This window comes from Phalacrocorax carbo, chromosome Z, assembly GCF_963921805.1.
Source record: "Phalacrocorax carbo chromosome Z, bPhaCar2.1, whole genome shotgun sequence".
Lineage (NCBI taxonomy): Eukaryota > Metazoa > Chordata > Aves > Suliformes > Phalacrocoracidae > Phalacrocorax > Phalacrocorax carbo.
Window position 1 is genome coordinate 12,934,909 of NC_087548.1, and position 17,318 is coordinate 12,952,226.

At 44.8% G+C, this 17,318-nt stretch overlaps 1 protein-coding gene across 6 annotated transcripts in view; it reads left to right on the forward strand.

Annotated features, from left to right (window-relative positions):
• The window catches only part of LOC104053682 (phospholipid-transporting ATPase ID), an 89,401-nt gene extending 72,277 nt beyond the window's left edge, over nt 1-17,124 (forward strand). For all 6 annotated transcript variants that reach the window (XM_064439302.1, XM_064439304.1, XM_064439303.1 and 3 more), the window contains 9 exons: nt 789-894; nt 2,253-2,400; nt 5,599-5,782; nt 7,278-7,501; nt 8,288-8,371; nt 9,291-9,536; nt 10,390-10,528; nt 12,416-12,546; nt 14,381-17,124. In XM_064439302.1, the coding sequence (XP_064295372.1) occupies nt 789-894; nt 2,253-2,400; nt 5,599-5,782; nt 7,278-7,501; nt 8,288-8,371; nt 9,291-9,536; nt 10,390-10,528; nt 12,416-12,546; nt 14,381-14,602 (1,484 nt within the window). In that variant the 3' untranslated portion in view covers nt 14,603-17,124. The remainder of the gene's footprint in view (nt 1-788; nt 895-2,252; nt 2,401-5,598; nt 5,783-7,277; nt 7,502-8,287; nt 8,372-9,290; nt 9,537-10,389; nt 10,529-12,415; nt 12,547-14,380) is intronic.
• Nucleotides 17,125-17,318: the final 194 nt, after the last annotated feature.

The following is a 17,318-nucleotide window of genomic DNA, read 5'->3' on the forward strand; positions in this document are numbered from 1 at the left end:
GGACAGCCTGCCTCACCATGGTCTTCATCACAGGCTGCAGGGGAACCTCTGCTCTGGCACCTGGAGCACCTCCTCCCCCTCCTTCTTCAGTGACCACAGTGTCTGCAGAGATGTTCCTCTCTCATATCCTCACTCCTCTCTCTGGCTGCAGTTGCACAGGGTCTTTTTTTCCCCTTCTTAAATACATTATCCCAGAGGTGCCACCGCTGTTGCTGATGGGCTCAGCCTTGCCCAGCGGTGGGTCTGTCTCGGAGCTGGCTCTCACTGGCTCTGCTGGACATGAGGGAAGCTTCTGGCAGCTTCTCACAGAATCCATCCCGGTAGCCCCCCCCGCTACCAAAACTTTGCCATGCAAACCCAATATACTTATAAAATAGCAAAATAATTTTTTTCAGAATTTTCTGAACAAAATGTCTCAATATCCTTCTTCAGAACTATAGTTTGGGGGTTTTCTGGGAGTAGGGGAGGGAAAGTTAAAAATACTGAAAAATCTTTGGGAATCAACCTGAAATGTTTTTGTTGCTCCAAGTATGTTGCCCAAAGCATGTTTTAAGCTTTTTCATTTTCATAGAATTATTTTCTCTGTGTCCTTTTGAAGACCAGTTAGGGGAGATTTGCTGCTATGTCCATCAAGGTGACTCTCCTGGCTCTCTTAAACTGTTGACTCTGAAAGGCTCGGAGCTCTTTTGAGTGAGAGAGATTTTGTCATGTGTGTAAAAAGACCACAGAGATGGTGGGTGAGTTTGTGGCTGCTAAGATGGGTCATCTTCCTGCTTTATCCTTCCCAGAGACAGCAATGAATATTGGTTACTCCTGCAACTTGCTGAATGATGACATGGAAGATGTTTTCGTTATTGAAGGCAGCACATCTGATGACGTACTTAATGAGCTGAGGTAAATGGCTGAAATATATAGCCTCATTTGTATACTATTTGTATTTTATATTATTCCACCTTTTCTTCCTGTGGGCTTTACTTGGTGCAGTTCATTCAGGGACCTTAGATAAGGGCTAGCTGACTACCTGGAAGATCCAGCAGCTAAACATGATGTAGAAGTCTCTTCTGAGGATAAACTCTGAAGCTTCTTGATCCAAGAGGTCAATTCTATATAAAGGTGTAAGAAACAGGCAATATCAGCTGACATTCAACAAGTGGTCTGCAGCCACAAAGCCTTTGGCTCCAGGCTTGAGCTATGCTGCTGCTCTACTGCTATTGCCATTCACCCACATGGCAGTCCTTTGTCTGGAAACGGTCCTTTTCTAGCATTATCTGGAAATCTACCTTCCTCCCTAGCCTCCTCAATAGACACAAGTTCTGATGTATAGGTTGGAAATGGGAAAGTTTTTCAATCCTTTTCTCTTGAAATAGGTGGTTACCAGACAATATGCACAGGAAACTGGAATGCCCTTTGGGATACTGTCCTTCATCACACTCCAATGATTTATTTGACTTTAAATCAGCACAAATTGAGCACACACATGTTAGAGTTTCAGATGCATGTAATGATCTGCACAAAAAACAGCAGCTAAACTATGCATGTTGTTGTAGGGTGTCGTGGTTCAGCCCCAGTCAGCAGCCAAGCCCCACGCAGCCGCTCGCTCACTCCCCCCTGGTGGGACGGGGGAGAGAATCATAAGAGTAAAAGTGAGGCAACTCATGGTTTGAGATAAAGACAGTTTAACAGGTAAAGCAAAAGCTGCGCATGGAAGCAAAGCAAAACAAGGAATTCATTCACTCCTTCCCATGGGCAGGCAGGTGCTCAGCCGTCTCCATTAAAGCAGGGCTCCATCACGTGTAACGGTTACTTGGGAAGACAAACGCCATCACTCCAAACATCCCCCCTTCCTTCTCTTCCCCCAGCTTTATATACTGAGCATGACATCGTATGGTGTGGAATATCCCTTTGGTCAGCTGGGGTCAGCTGTCCCGGCTGTGCCCCCTCCCAGCTCCTTGTGCACCCGGCAGAGCGCGGGCAGCTGAAAAAGTCCTTGACCAGTGTAAGCACTACTTAGCAACAACTAAAACATCTCTGCATTATCACCACTGTTTCCAGCAAAACTCCAAAACACAGCCCCGTACTAGCTACTATGATGAAATTTAGCTCTATCCCAGCTGAAACCAGGACATAGGGATACAGGGAAAATTGAACTAAACTATCAGAGGGAAGCATTGATTTTTTTATTCTCATAAAGTTGATTTAATAAAGCATATATATCTTTACAAGCCTTTCATTATTATTCTGGATTTTTTTAGGAATGCAAGGAAAAAGATGAAGCCAGACTCCTTTCTGGACAGTGATGAAGTCAACATTCAGTTTGAAAAATCGTCAAAAAAACCAAAAATGGTACCTGATGAGCAAGCAAATGGGGTGTACGGTCTAGTTATCACCGGCCACAGCCTGGTAAGGAAGGTTCAGAGTCATTTAGGGATAAGTTCTCTGAAGAACTTAATGTGACAGGGACATACTGGAAATCTGAAAATACTTTAAAAATTTAGCTCTAGAGGATCAGATTTGTTTTCTCCTAATTTATTATTAGCTTCAGTGGTTATATGAGACATCAAAGGTGATGGGCAAGGTTTCAGAAGTCTGGAACAGGGAAGGGTTGGCCCTGATATTAGGTGAACAAGAGGGGTAGAGTAGCTGGATCAATTTTTATTTCCAGAAAGATATTAGAAAAATAATCAGGCAGCTTATGGATGCAGACGGTAAGATAACATCAGACATGGGTTTCAGGTATACCAGGAACATATTCTACGAAATATATCTGATAACAGATATATTTAACAGACAGGATACGTATCTTGTAACTCATCTGATGAAGTGTTTGATGCCGTCTCCCATGACGTTCTTCCAAGCAAACTGAAGTAATACAGTCTAGATGGAATTGTTCAGTGACAGATGTAAGACTGCTTGGAAAGTATGGCTTTTAAGGGCTCACGGTTGATCTAAAACAGCAGTTAAGTGGCATCTGCAGGGGACCATCCCACATCTATTTAATATTCAGTATTTGCATCAACTGCTTAAAAAGAGAGCAGGCAACACCGGGCTGGGAGAAACTGCAGGTATGATGGAGTTCAAGATTAGATTTGAAAACATTTTTAACGAATTGGAGAAATACTTTGGCAAAATGGAGAATGCAATTCAGTAAGAACAAATGCCTTGTTCTCCACTTTCACATAATCAACTACACACATACAAAATCAGAGATATGTATGGAAGAGCATCATCTGTAAGGCTTGTGAAGAAAACCTCCTGCTTCGTTGGCATTGGTAAAGTCTTAGCTGAAATAATTCAACTTATTTGGGCCATTTTCTTTGAGATATGTAGACCAACTAGAGAAAGTACAAAGAAAACTCTAAGGGTAGTCACGCATGATCTGGAAAGAATAAGGGGAAACTGTGAGCTAGGATTTCTGAGCCTGGAGAATACTGATCAGCCTTTGTAAAACTCTTTGAATAATAGCAGGTAAATGAAGTAATGGAATTAAAGTGAGATAAGAGAGTTTTGGGTAAAATGTCTTCCTGATGAGAATAGTGAAGCACTGGAATAGATTTTCCATCCCTGGAAATTTTTTAGAACAGGTTAGAGAAAAAAACAATTTAGACACATTTCAACCTGTCTGGGAGGAAGGCTTAGTCTAGATCAGGTTTATTGCCTGTTGTATTTCACTTTTGCAGATGGCAGGGTAAGCAAATAGGTAGATGAGGAAAGAGCTGAGAGGTGCTGCCTTTCAGAGACAAGATGTGGCTGTTCCCTGTGGCTGCTGCCTCTCTTGATGGCAGTTCCAGCAGATTTCACTCCCAAATCCATACCAGCCTGGGGGCAAATTACTATTAAAAACCAAAATCATCTTGCTCCATTTTTGGCTTGTGTGCCATGCATATGGACACTGGACTATAGGGGACACTTTCAGGCAGTGTCTACATTGTCAGCTACCCTCTCTCCCTGTTTTACCTTGCCCCCTTTTTAACCCCAGGGCCTTAATCGTCCTTAGATTCCCACTGCAAAACAGCCAAGAGCTCTATCAAGTTTGGTGCATCTGCAAGGGTGAATCCCCTCTGACATCCCAGTCAGCAGCAAGCCCCTGCCTGTTCCCGGTCCACCCCTTCAGCCTGCTGCACAGACCCCGAGTGCTATGCTATAAAAGCACCACTGGCAGCAGTGACAAAGCTTCCTTTTATTCCTGGAAAACCACACACTCTCCCACACCCTGGCAAGGAGACATGTCCCACACAAAGAAATTCAAATCTGGGCTGTGTGGGAGCAGCCAGCCCACATAACCTGCAGCAGAGTGGACAGAGCCAGTCTCACCAAGGTCATGGCGTTCTCCTGGGTGTGGACCATAAGGACAGTGTGGACAAAACTATGTTATTTATTTATTTCTATGAACCTAGAGCTTGAACAATGGTAATAGTGCTGATACTGTCCCACTCAAACACAGCGTCTGTTCAGAGCAATACCCCTAAGTGCAGATGGGTGGGATGGCAGCACTGTGGCTATGCACACATGTGGTTTTGCTTAAACAAATCAAGTGAACAGAAGGATATCAGCACCTGTAATGGCATCATCACACTGGTTGATTTGTTTGCAGGACCATTAATATACTATGTGATAACATTTTGCTAGTGCTGTGCAGCAAGGATGTTGTGCCAAAAGCCATCGCTAACTGCACCGGCAGACTGGTACTAAAGCTAAGCCATGAAAAGGTCTTTCTTGTTGAGCAAGCCTGCCTGCCACTGTTGGGAGAGAAGCAGGGGCACTGGTGACTCACAGCTCTCTGTTTCAAGAAGAAAAGATATCTGGCCTAAGGACTGTCTGCCTTATGCAGAAAGGGCAGTGGGCCTGCTGTAATGGCTCTAAGGAGGAGAAAGCCCTGTAGATTCCTTCCATGCATGTCTGCTGAGAAGCAGGACCAAAGAACAGAGCCAAAAAGCATGATCTGAAATAAATAGGAAAAGTTAACACTGCTGCCTCCTCCACATGCAGAGCTGGAGGGGTGACCAGAGATCCAATTATATTTGTGCTTCCTAAATAGAAATGACACAGCTGACTGATTTAAAAGGTCAGCACTCAGAGCAAAGTTGCCCTCTCCCTGGCTTTGTGTTTTGCTTTGTCATGCCCACCTGAGCTCAGCTTTTTCCATGTTTGTTTTAATTAAGTACTCCCAAATGAAATCTCTTCTCTTTATACCACAGATCTCCCAGAGCTCAAAAAATAAACCAAAAGGGATGAGCAGAGACTCTTTCGCATGGAGATACAAGGTTGTCTCAGTCCCAGCAGCAGCTTCATTGATTTAGTGCTGCTTTGACACTTCTGCTGCACTGTCAGTTTACATTAGACAGAGCATCTGTTGTGCATATCCAGCTGTGGTGCATCCAAGGTGCAAGCTCGTAGGTGTATGCTGCGTGGCATGGTGTTGTGTGGCATGGATGCTTCCTGCGACTGAATGGACAGATTCACTTGGGATATCTCATACCTTCCTTCTACCGAATGGAAGAACTAGCTCAGTTCTCACTTCTTTCCCGTTGCGTCCCCTTTGTCAGGCCATGAGTTGCTTCTACTGTGACCCGAACAGCCCCCTTTGCTCCTTCTTCTCAGGCTTACGCACTGGAAGGGAATCTGGAGATGGAGCTGGTGAGAACTGCCTGCATGTGCAAAGTGGTGATCTGCTGCCGGGTGACTCCGCTGCAGAAGGCCCAGGTGGTGGAGCTGGTGAAGAAGTACAAGAAAGCTGTGACCCTGGCAATTGGAGACGGTGCCAACGATGTCAGCATGATCAAAAGTGAGTGTGGCTGACAGCCTGCATGCTCTAGCAAACAGACTCACTGATGCATTTGCTATCTGAGGTGGCCCAGCATCAGGAACACATACCTGAGTGCCTTCTGTACTACCCTTTTTGTGGCATCAATTGGCTGTGTCACAAATTCGGGCAGCTTCCTACCAAGCTCTGTCACTATTAGCTATTTGTGTCTCCTGCCTTCCAGGACACACAGGAGTTCCCTTTGATGAGATCCTACCACCAGGATCACAGGATGCTAAGGTTGCACTTATTGCCTAGTTCTCTGTTTCTACCTTAGACTAGACTAAAGCCCACCGGGGCTGTGACCTGTCAGTCTGTGTGTCTGCACACCCACCATCACAACGGCAATAAAAAGAACAAACAAGTTTGTTTCAGAGAGGGCCTGTCTGCAATGCAGGAAGAAAATCTTCATGCCTGTAAATAGTCTGTATAATGTAACGGGGTTTTTTTTAACATTTCCATGTGGTAGGGCCATTTGTCAATTACCTCTCTTGAGTTATAAATGATGGGCTTCTAGGGCTCTTTGTCCTTCAGCATTATTAGATGCTGCATTACCTCAATGAATTTATGAAAAAATCCCCTAACTGGGTATAATTAAATTAAGATTATTCAGAAGGGCCTATTGCTAATCTTCCTTGTGTTAATTTGCAAGAATTGATTAACTGGAGCCTTTTAATTAAGAAAGAAAAGGCTAAGTATGGAGCTTCAAGGGAGATAAGTCAGGCAGTCAGTAAAGAAAGGATAAGAAAAGTTAAAGTGTACATGATAATTAGAAATTAACCCAATCCCCCCATGAGAAGGTTGGGACTTTGGGATTTTATCAATTCGCTGTTCCGTGGAAACCTCTGAATCTAACCAACCTCCAGCCATCAAGATTGTTCTCATTAGTTAAAGCCGTATAATTAGCTGTCACATTAAACTTATGTCCATGTTTAATAAACCCAAGTTACTATTAAAAAAGACGTGATTCTTCTATCTAATTATTTGATTGAACTAGCAAGGCCTAGGAAATGTACAAAACCTACAATCTGCCTTATAGCACTGTGTCTGAGAAATCTGTAAGGGGTTTGGAAATTTTGCTTGTCTGGAGCGACTTTTTAAGGCTACTGGAAGGACATGCATGCTTGTAAATACAAGTCACAAAATATAAATTAGTTATTTTTTCATAACAGCAGCTGCTATCAGCTTTATGCTGCTGGAAAACATTCAGAAAGAAAACATGAATTGTCACCAAGGGTGTAATTTCATTCAAATAATACAAGCCCAGTTACTGGAAATGTATCACCACAGCCAAAATCATAATGCTGCTGAAAGAATTAGTGCCCCAAAATATTTTTTTTTTTTAAATAACTTTTCATACAACTTTTTATGAAGGCTGGGAGGGAATTAACAGTGTTCCAGTGCAGGGAAATAATTTTAAAAATGGGGTAATCAAAACTCCAATCTAATGACATGATCAACAACCTTCTTGTTGCAGCTGCCCACATCGGGGTTGGTATCAGTGGCCAGGAGGGGATGCAGGCAGTCTTATCCAGTGACTTCTCCTTTGCACAGTTCCGTTACCTGCAGCGCCTGCTCTTGGTCCACGGCAGGTGGTCCTACATCCGCATGTGCAAGTTCCTCAAATACTTCTTCTACAAGAATTTTGCCTTCACGTTACTGCATTTCTGGTATGGCTTCTTCTGTGGCTTCTCAGCACAGGTAGGTCCAGCTTCTGTTTCTCATGGTCATGTCTAGCATTTTCAAGTAAAGTATCTGGAAACATTTTAAAAGGAAATAAACCAAGGCATTCCCCCTGCTTCACTGAACGGCATGCAGATCTGCCTTCTTCAGCTCTATGGGTATAAAGCAGATATTGCTACCTTCGTTGTACTTCTGGTAGAGGACAGATGCCTGGAGACATGAATTCATGCATATGAAGTACATCCCCTCGTGGGATTTTCAAAAGTGTTCAAACAGACTTCAGCTGTCAAATAAGGATACAAATTACAGAGAAGCCTGACCAGTTTGGCACAGATCTGTGTAAGAACTATGCTTGTCCTAGCAGCACATTTAAAGCAATCACTTTAACCCCAGGATGCCTGTATGCTTCAGCTGCTTGCAGGAGGAGCAAATTTCCTGCAGTGAAAAATCCAGTGTTAGTGTAAGACAAACCAGTCTCCAACAGAGGCCCTGGGAAGCACAGATAGCATGCAAGCATTAGCCCCAGGGCTGCAGGTCCCAGGGTGCCGGGGGAACAGGGGGGTGTCCTGCTCTGGGGGCAGCCAGCAGTGGATGCTGAACGAACAGGGGTAGCATAATGTGATCCTTCCCCCGTGTATTCCCACACTACGAGCTGTTTAGGGCTGCTGAGCTTGAGTCACGTTATGATTTTTGTCTCAGCAGCTTCTTGAACCAAGATGTGCCAGCATGTAATTGTATATACTGCTGAGGAGATGGAAAAGGCAGCCTTTTGCTAACTCCATGCACTGTTTCTTTTTTCTTTAGACTGTCTATGATGAGTGGTTCATTACGCTTTACAATTTGGTATATACCTCCCTCCCGGTGCTAGGAATGAGTCTCTTTGATCAGGTACTATTTCTATCACCAGCTGGATTTCTTTTATAGGGGTTTTATCTCTGGATGCTTTGAGCTGCTTCCATGAAGCAAAAGCAGCTGACTTCTTGGCTAGCTATTGTGGTAGCCCCTAAAATAGTCTCCTGTCAGTGAGAACTCAGAGCACAAAAATTATGATGCAACAGGGAAATGGTGTATTATTCTGATTTGGCCTGTGGGTTTCAGTGTGTGGTAAGACTTTTGGGTTACGATGTTGACTACAGTAAAAGTTGCCATTGCAACTCTCCCCAAAGTAGTCACGTCTCATTAGCTCTGTTCCTGAAGCCTGACAAGTGACTTTTTAATGACCACACAGAACAATGAATGAACTAGAACTCTGAAGCCGGTTTTCGTGGTTCAGCCTTTCTAGTGCAAGTCTTCCTACAGTAATTTCACATACACATTTCTACCTCATATACTATTATTGTTCAGCCAGCCATAGGAGCAATAAGGCTGCTCCTAAATGCCTTTTACAAGTTAAATAAGTAAGAACTTGCTGCTCTGCAGTCGTTCACAATGTTCAGTTCTGGACAATTAAGGGATCCAGGTCAGACAGCCTTGCCTGTGTGTGGACCCAGGAGAGGTATTTTCTATCCCTTAGCTTCCAGGCAACTCTGAGGGGAGAAGATAATGCACTCTGCTTAAGATGAAGTGTACTTTCAATTTTTTTGCAGCACTTGTCAGCTTTCTCTGCACAAAGAACGGTGAAATTTAACTGGAAAATGTGTCTAGGTGATCTTGGCATGTGGTATGCTCATCAGCACAACTGCGTGAATTGTGTGCTAAGCCTTTTCTTATAAAAATGCATGTCACAGGGACTTGGTAACCCTTAGTGGTCTTGTGTGGTCAGTTGGGTAGGTGCCAGCAAATCTGACCGTCTCCTGCCTACTTTCAGGATGTGGATGATCGCTGGAGCATGCTCTTTCCTCAGCTATATGTGCCTGGCCAGCAAAACCTTTATTTTAACAAAATGGTGTTTGTCAAGTGCATGTTGCAAGGGATCTACAGTTCCCTCATTCTCTTCTTCATCCCCTTTGGGGCCATGTACAATACCATGAGAAGTGATGGGAAGGCCATTGCTGACTACCAGTCCTTTGCACTGATGGCCCAGACCTGCTTACTGATAGTGGTGTCTGTACAGGTAAGATAAACCAGATAATATTTTTAGGAATTGTTGTTTTATGAAGGTAGCATCTGGAGGGCCACTTGGGATCTTGATAACATTGTATTTGCTGCTGCATCTTGCATTCTTGCAAAAAAAAATTGTCTCTTGACACCAGATTACTTCAACAGGACAACAGATTTGTATGTTATGAAAGACCAGGGTGACAGGAAAGCAGAGTCTTTGCCTTGGCAAGTTTGCAGTCACAGCAGACAAAACAGTTAAGGCTGGGAACAGAGAAAGACCCATTCCAGTTTTATGGGAAGGGTTTGAAGCTCAGGACTGTTGGTCTGCTACCAGGCAGTTATTTACAGGGTGTCCTTTATGGGGCTGTCTCTGTAGCCTGGCCCCATGTACAATGCAGATGCTAGGCCTGCACTTGTTGGAAGAAATAGCTAGGACTTGGGTGTTACAAAATTCAGATGGTGCTATCAGGATGAGAGAAATTTCTTAAAAGGAAACCAGTCCATCACACCTCCCTAGATAATGGTTTCTGCTGTCTGAGATCTTGTAGGTTCCTTCTCCTAACTTCCGATGCTAGATCACAGCTTGGGGGTGGGGACACAAGCGTGGCTCATTGGAATTTAGTATCCTGTCTCCAGTACTGGCCCCTGGTGAATGCTTGAGAAGAGGGCAACAACAGGTCAAAGGCAGTAATGCTTGCCTTGAATGGTCACCCAGCATTCTGTGATCTGTGGCTTGGTATTTCTTGAGACTTGAATGAATAAGAGTCTCAGAGGTAGGTGTACAATGCAGAAGACAAGCTGTGTTCAGCACAGGTCTGCTAAATAATTAAGGCACTGACAATAACTGTATTGCTCCCTTCTTTCAGATTGGCTTGGACACCTCTTACTGGACAGTTGTAAACCAGTTCTTCATCTGGGGCAGCCTTTCTGTTTACTTTGCTATCACCTTCACCATGTACAGTGATGGCATGTACCTGATCTTCACAGCCTCCTTCCCCTTTGTTGGTAAGCCGTGGAACAAATCTGGATTGCACTCAAAATGGGCATACTGTGGGGCTTAAAGCTGTTGAGTATTTCTAGCATGTGTTATTGCCTCTCTAGAGCTGCTTAATAAGGTTTTAGTCTGAAGCCTCTCCAGAGGCAATAACAGAATATATTGATTGTCCTTTCTACAAGAAATGCCAGGGTATTTCTGAATCCCATTTATCCACGTGAACACATGCTTCCTTGCACAAGAATGCACATTCACATGAAGCCACAGGAATGGTCCCCTAAATCAACCTACTGAGCTGGCTGGAACACTTTCTACTGCTCTTTTATATTATGTTTCCAGGTGTCCAATTCTTACAGATATCTAGAAGCATTTTGTTTGCAGAGGATGCATGTTCTGTTGTAAATAAGTTAACACATTGGTATAGGAAAGCATAGAAGTGCAAAATCCAGTAAGGCATGAGAAAAATGCCATGTGATTATGGTGAGACTTCAGCCAGGTTAAATGGCAAATTCCTAACAAAAAAAATTCTAGTGATGACCAGGTCTTTGCAGTTACTCCACATAACAGGTTTCTGAACACATGCAAGAAGTGAAGGATAACATAAAAATGAATCTGTCTCCTGAGACTTTGACAAAAAGGAAAATGAAATCTTAGCAAAGTAAATCAGATGTTAACAGCTCTATGCACCCATAGCCAGTATAGATATAGCATTGTTACGAGACTCTACTTCTGAAATCCCAACAATTTTGTTTCAAATCTCAGACTGGTGTATTAATAAATGCCTTTATTTCTGGATGAATTGTTAAGCCAAGACTTGTCCTGCCCATCTTCACTGCAACACCAAGGTGCTTGGTCATTTTAGAAATATCTGAGATGCAGGTTAGTTATTGCAACGCATCTTCCAAGCAGATGGTCGCATCCGTTGTAAGATGGATTTTAGTATCAAAAATTCTGAGAAAAGACAGAGTGTCTGTACAGTTTCCAAAGACAGGTGGTAACCCAAGTGCCAGGGGTATCTCTATCTGCTGATGTGTTGGTACTACATAGGTCAAATTAGCCATAATGTTGAGAGCTGCTTAAGAATGTTTCAGTCTGAAGCCATTTTTAAGGAAAGGGTTTCTAGTCTGGGCTCAGACAACTTGTTTAATTTCCGCGGAGTTGTATTACAGCAGAATTTGGCCAACTGAAAATAAAACATTCAGCAACTTCACTGCCAACAACAGCATCATTAAGCCCTGTAATGAGGGTTTTGCAGACTGTTTGTTCTATCTTACATTCCTTCAGTTTTAGAGAAGCCAGAAGTGAGCACTTTGGTTTCAAAGAAGGTGGCAGTGTCATGCCAGTACATGTTAGTTGCTTTGCCAATATACCCATTAGGCCCTGCTATCCATGCAGACATCCAGAGCAACACATGCTCCTCTTGTCAAGGGCTGTGATCCTATCATCTGTTGAGCAGTCAGAATCTGTACTCCGTATGCTTCAGGAAATGGTGCTGGAAAGTAAGGAAATAGTATGGAGTAAGGAAAAGACCAGCACTAGGGTCCTGGCAAAAGGTGTGAGGGCTGGGCTGCTGCTGAAGGAGGTCTCCTGAACATTGATATCAAACCTTTGCAGTGATTTGGCTCTTTGTAAAGAGAGGAGGCATTCACACTGACATCCTTATCTCCCTGAACTGTTGCTACAGTTGCGTCCGGACGTTGCATTTTTCTTTGATCATCTCAGTGATATTGGTATTGCTGTCCTCTCCACAGCACGTTGATTTCACTGTTGGAGATGGTGTCTGCTTTACATTTTTGTCTGTTTGCCAAGTGCTTTGGAATCACAGAGAGTGAAAGGTTCAGGTGAATGATCGTGAGAGGTGCTGCTGTTATGATTTTAATAATTGTTTTGTTTTTCAGGTACGGCTCGAAACACCCTCAGCCAACCAAATGTGTGGCTAGCAATCTTCCTCAGCATCACGCTCTGTGTGCTGCCTGTAGTTGGCTTTCGATTTCTGAAGGCTCAGTTAAAGCCAACTCCCAGTGATAAAGTAAGGAGATACCTTATTAAACCAGAAATCATGCTTGCTACTACCTAAGCTTACTGTGGAGCCGTATTGCATGGGCTTGGCACTGCTCAGAGTGTATGTCCCTGGACGTGCAAGTGCTGTCATCCATCTGTCCCCCAGCCCATTGAGAAGGAGGACTGAATCTGGGTTTTGGCACAGTTCAAACCATCTGCAGCTGGGACCAAGGCTGAGATTACTTAGATGTGGATTAGGTTGCACTGGAGCAAGGAAGCTGCACTATTTTTAGGTGCAGGATTTAAGTGCTGTGGCTCAGTGGCAATGGAGTGGCGTGCTCTGCCTGCCCTGCTGCCATAGCATGGCAGAACACAACCCTTCACCCTCTGCCCAGGCATACGTGAATTTTTTTAACTTCAGAATTTACCTTGTTTGTAGCCAATGGTTGAACCCCCCCCCGAAATTAGCTGCCTTCCCACCCCCAGGAATATGAATAAAGATGAGAACACTAAGGGAAGGAGACGATGGGAGAGATAGAGTGGGCAGAGTGTGCACAGCTCACAGCAGCCAGTGGACCCCTCAAGAATATCAGCATAAACACAGCTACCCGGGCTGGCTTTAAAACAGGAGCATCTGCTAAATGCTGCTGCCACCTGGTGCTTCCTTCCTCTTCCTGCACCGAGCTGCGAGACACAGGCGTCTCTGAGCGCAGTCCCAAGGGCATGAACCTCGGGGCTCCTCAGCGACTTCCCTGATCATCCTTGGGAAGTCTGTGAAGCTCCCCAGGTGCTCCAGGACTGTTGGAGAATGAGCGAAGGGGAATTCTCAGCCCTTGCGGAGGGGGCAGGCAGGTGCTAGAGGATACTGATATGTAGGGCGGTCCTCAGGACACAGTTAGAGGCAGTTCAGGTGTGTAAAAATGGGCTGAGTTCACCCTTCAGTTGAGAAGACTGACACAGCTGTGGACCACAATCCCAACCTCAGTGCTTGGGTTGCACATCCCTCTCTAGTGCAAAATCACTGTACTTTGCTACCTCCTCTGGGCAGTGGATTGTCACAGGACAGGAGTGTTTGGATTTCCTGCTGTGTGGAGATTCCCCAGCTGTCAGTGTGAGAGGGGCTTGCATACAGACCTGATGCTCTAGAGGGGCCAAGCACCTACAGCTGCCGCTGGGCCAGGCAGGAAGGACAGGGGTCCAGGGCTGAGGATTCTGCCGAGCCACTGGCACTCGGTACTGCCCTCCTGCCTTTGACAGCCCCTTTCTGAAAAGATTCAGATGATCTTGGTGGCCCCGTGGGAACAGAGGGCCCACGACCTGCAGATAAAGGGCATTATTTCTTTCCCTTCTGCCAAAGAATCTGAGAATCTATTGATCACCATTGCCATCATAAAAAGCTTTTACGTATCAGGGATCCCATTTAGTAGTCTGTTTTCTAGATTAAGTAGGCCAATTTTTAAACATTTTCTTTTTTTTTTTTTCTGGACTTTTCACTGTTGTTGAGATTACTTTCACATTTTGGGTTATCTTGCTGAAGTGCCTAAAAGAGCTGCAGTAATACCCCAACTGAGGCATTGCAGAGCTGTGAGGACCAATACACTGAAATCATCCCCTTCCCTGACTTACAGATGACACTCCCATTAATGCCTTTTAGAGTAAGATTGCTTTTTCCTTTTACCAGGCTGCCATCCTGTGCTGCCAGTTCAGCTCCTGCTATGCACACGCTCCTGCCATCCCCTTTTTTTGTCAATCCCTTTTGGCTTTGGACCACTGCTTCTGTTCCCCTTTCTTTGCTCCTTTTTTACTACGCTTGTGAATAATGATGCACTTGCCACTTTTTCCATCTTATTTTCTGATTTCAGGTCCTGCTCAAGATCAAAGAAGCCAAAAAGAGGCCACCTCCACCCTCACCCAAGAGACGCCTGCGTCGCACCAGCACCCGCCGCTCTGGCTATGCCTTCTCCCATCAGCATGGCTTTGGAGCACTCATTATGTCTGGGAGAAACATGCGGCCAAAATCACCCTTTGCCACAACGGGAACTTTTTCACCAAATAGTGAGAAACAGAAACACAAAGGACTGTAATAAAAAAAAAAAAAAAAAAAAAGGAAAAAAATAAAAAAAGACAAACAACAAAGCAAACCAAAGTAGAGGGCTGTCAGGAGAGGAGGCTGTGCTCCCTGCAAAGCACTGAGCCGGTGGCTGCCCAGAACTCTGCCCTCTGGGCTACCAAGTCAAGGACTTGAACCTTTCCTTTCACCCACGTGCACCCTCTGACTCCAGCTGCTCTTCCAAAGATGTGTGCTGCTGCCAGGGAAGGCAGGCAGGGTGAATTAGAGCTGTTGTGTGGTATCCCAGAGGGCCTCTCTGGAACAAGAGAAAGCATGCTGCAGGAGGCACCTCTGCTCCCTGAGATGGTTCATAACAATATTTCCCCCCCGCTCCCTTTAACTACATACCTCAGAGCAAAGAGAAGTCCAGGCTGAGGAAAAGGTTGAATTGGTGATGTCTTTCTCATTCAGGTGCCTTTGTTTCTGTCATAAATCCAGTAATATGACTGGGGTAAGAGTGTTGACCCCATGTGTGCCTTAGGTCCAGCCATACAACCCCCACATCCCAGTCTTTGTAACGTCTGTAATTTTTGAAGCCTTTTGACTGTACACAGGCACTTTGGAAGGCATGAGTTGGAAATAACCTCCTTCCAAACTAATGGTTAATCCAGTTTCTCAAGAGATGGCCAGTGCCCAAACACCACCCTTTTCCTGCATCTGCAGTCAGGAAGTGCTGCAAGCTCAGAGAAACCCTTAGCTGGTCAAGGGAAGAGGGCTTGGCATTCATCAGCCTGCCCCGTTTTATCTGTATTGTAGATCTGCTCCTGTAAAAGATCATTGTCCTCAGAGCCCTCCTCAGGTTTTGTAGTTGGGCAGCAGCCATTTCACTTAGACTTAAAATAAATGGGTGAAACAAGCTCGGACTCCCATATGGATCAAACAGCAAAATCTGGCCCCGAGAAGCCCCCGTTACAATTAGGAGTTATCTGAGCTGCCAGGACCAGGTGTCTTTCCCACCATAACAGACTGAGGCACACGCACATCTGACTCGATGGAAATCAGTCAAGCAGTATCAGCAGGAGACGTGCTATTTCACAGCAAGTGCAGGGTGTCCTGCCCTTACTCCACCAGTGCTGTCGCTCAGCGTAAGGGACGGAGCATGACCTGGTGGCCCCCTCACCCTCCGTGGTGAGCAGTATGGTCAAGTTTCAGAGGAACTTTGTGAGGGCTCAGGGGCCTCTGCAGAGTTTCTCTGTGCCTGCTAATACTTTATTTGGGAACAGCTCATCTGTCAATCATGAGTTGCGGAGAGCTGAAAATCCTATCAGTCTGGCTGCCAGCAGAGGGGCCTAAGATGCACAGACACAGCCAAAGATGTAGTGATCCTGAGGGATGGGGATTCGCTCACTGTTTTTGTTACACCAGCTCCATAATCAGCGGAGTTACAGGGTGGAAGGCCAGCATGGCAGTGTGAGAGTCTGTCCTGCCAGCAGTGCTGAGCTGTCTAAATGGCACTTTTTTTGTGCAGAGGACTAAGCAGCATTGGCTGTTACATTTTTTCCCACTCCTTTACACAAATTTATACTCCTTCCTTGTTTTAAATTGGAATTTTTGCACAGTAACCATCTGGTATTTGTCAGGAACTCTCTGCCTTCAGTCTCTGAGCTATCGGTAGAGGCGATGTATGACGGCAACAGGCTAGCCATGTCCCCATTTCATCCAGTCTGTGTGTAACACCTTGCTGCCTGTGGTCCCAGTTTCAGCAGTGTTTGTGTAAGATTGTTTAAGCTCTGATAGAAGGTTTCATCTCCCTGTGCTTATCTCAGCACAGAAAAAAAAACAGTCTGTTGCACCTGCTGCTTTGGGAGGCTCGTTGCGAACTGTGGTATTAAATTTCAGCATAGCCAGGACAAAACTAGAGCTGGGACTGGATCCAGACTTCAGCGGACAGGAGCTGCTTACTAGGGAAGGAGCAAATTCTAATCCTGTGATCTCCCCTGCAAGGAGATACCTAAGTAAAGGGGGAGCCTGCACCCTGACTGAGGAAACTGCTGTGATAGTCAGTGCTTGTCACCAGCCTCTGATTTACCATTCACTTTGCAGAGACAATCATGGCTTTCTGATGAGGATTGTCTTTCACAGTCAGCCTCCCTGCGGCTAGAGGAAAAAAGGAGAATTTATGCAGGTAAGCAGACATCCCCATGATACCCAGACTAGTCTGTGGACCAAGAATCCTATCAAAGCTGTTCCTAGCATGTAATGCAGAAGAATATAATGCAGAGCAGCAGAGGCAGACTTTTTGCTGACAGAGCAAGGCAACTCTGAGACAGTGTCACTCTTCTCCTATAGTTTACGTGCAAAGCACTCACCTTCTGGCTAAAGGGGATTACAAATGCTGCATAGGACATGCAGGGGATAATAAAGCTGTTGGTGAACTTGCACCTGATACAAATACTTCATTTGAAGCATATCAGCTGGCAGTGATGTCTGTCCTACATCACTCCTGATTTTGTAAAATTTTTTTTTTAAATAAAAAGAGAATATTGGGATGACCAATTCCTTGCCAGTCTGCTAATTGATCAAAGGAGTTTACAACCAGATGTGTACATTATTCCTGGATCCCTAAAGCAGGAGGATGGTCTGCGGGAAGACAAATAGGAGATGATAGCACTTTTCATGTGATATCCTGATTTGGGAAACCATCAAATTCCCAAACTTTAGATCCTACCAGGGATGTTTTAAGAGCAGCA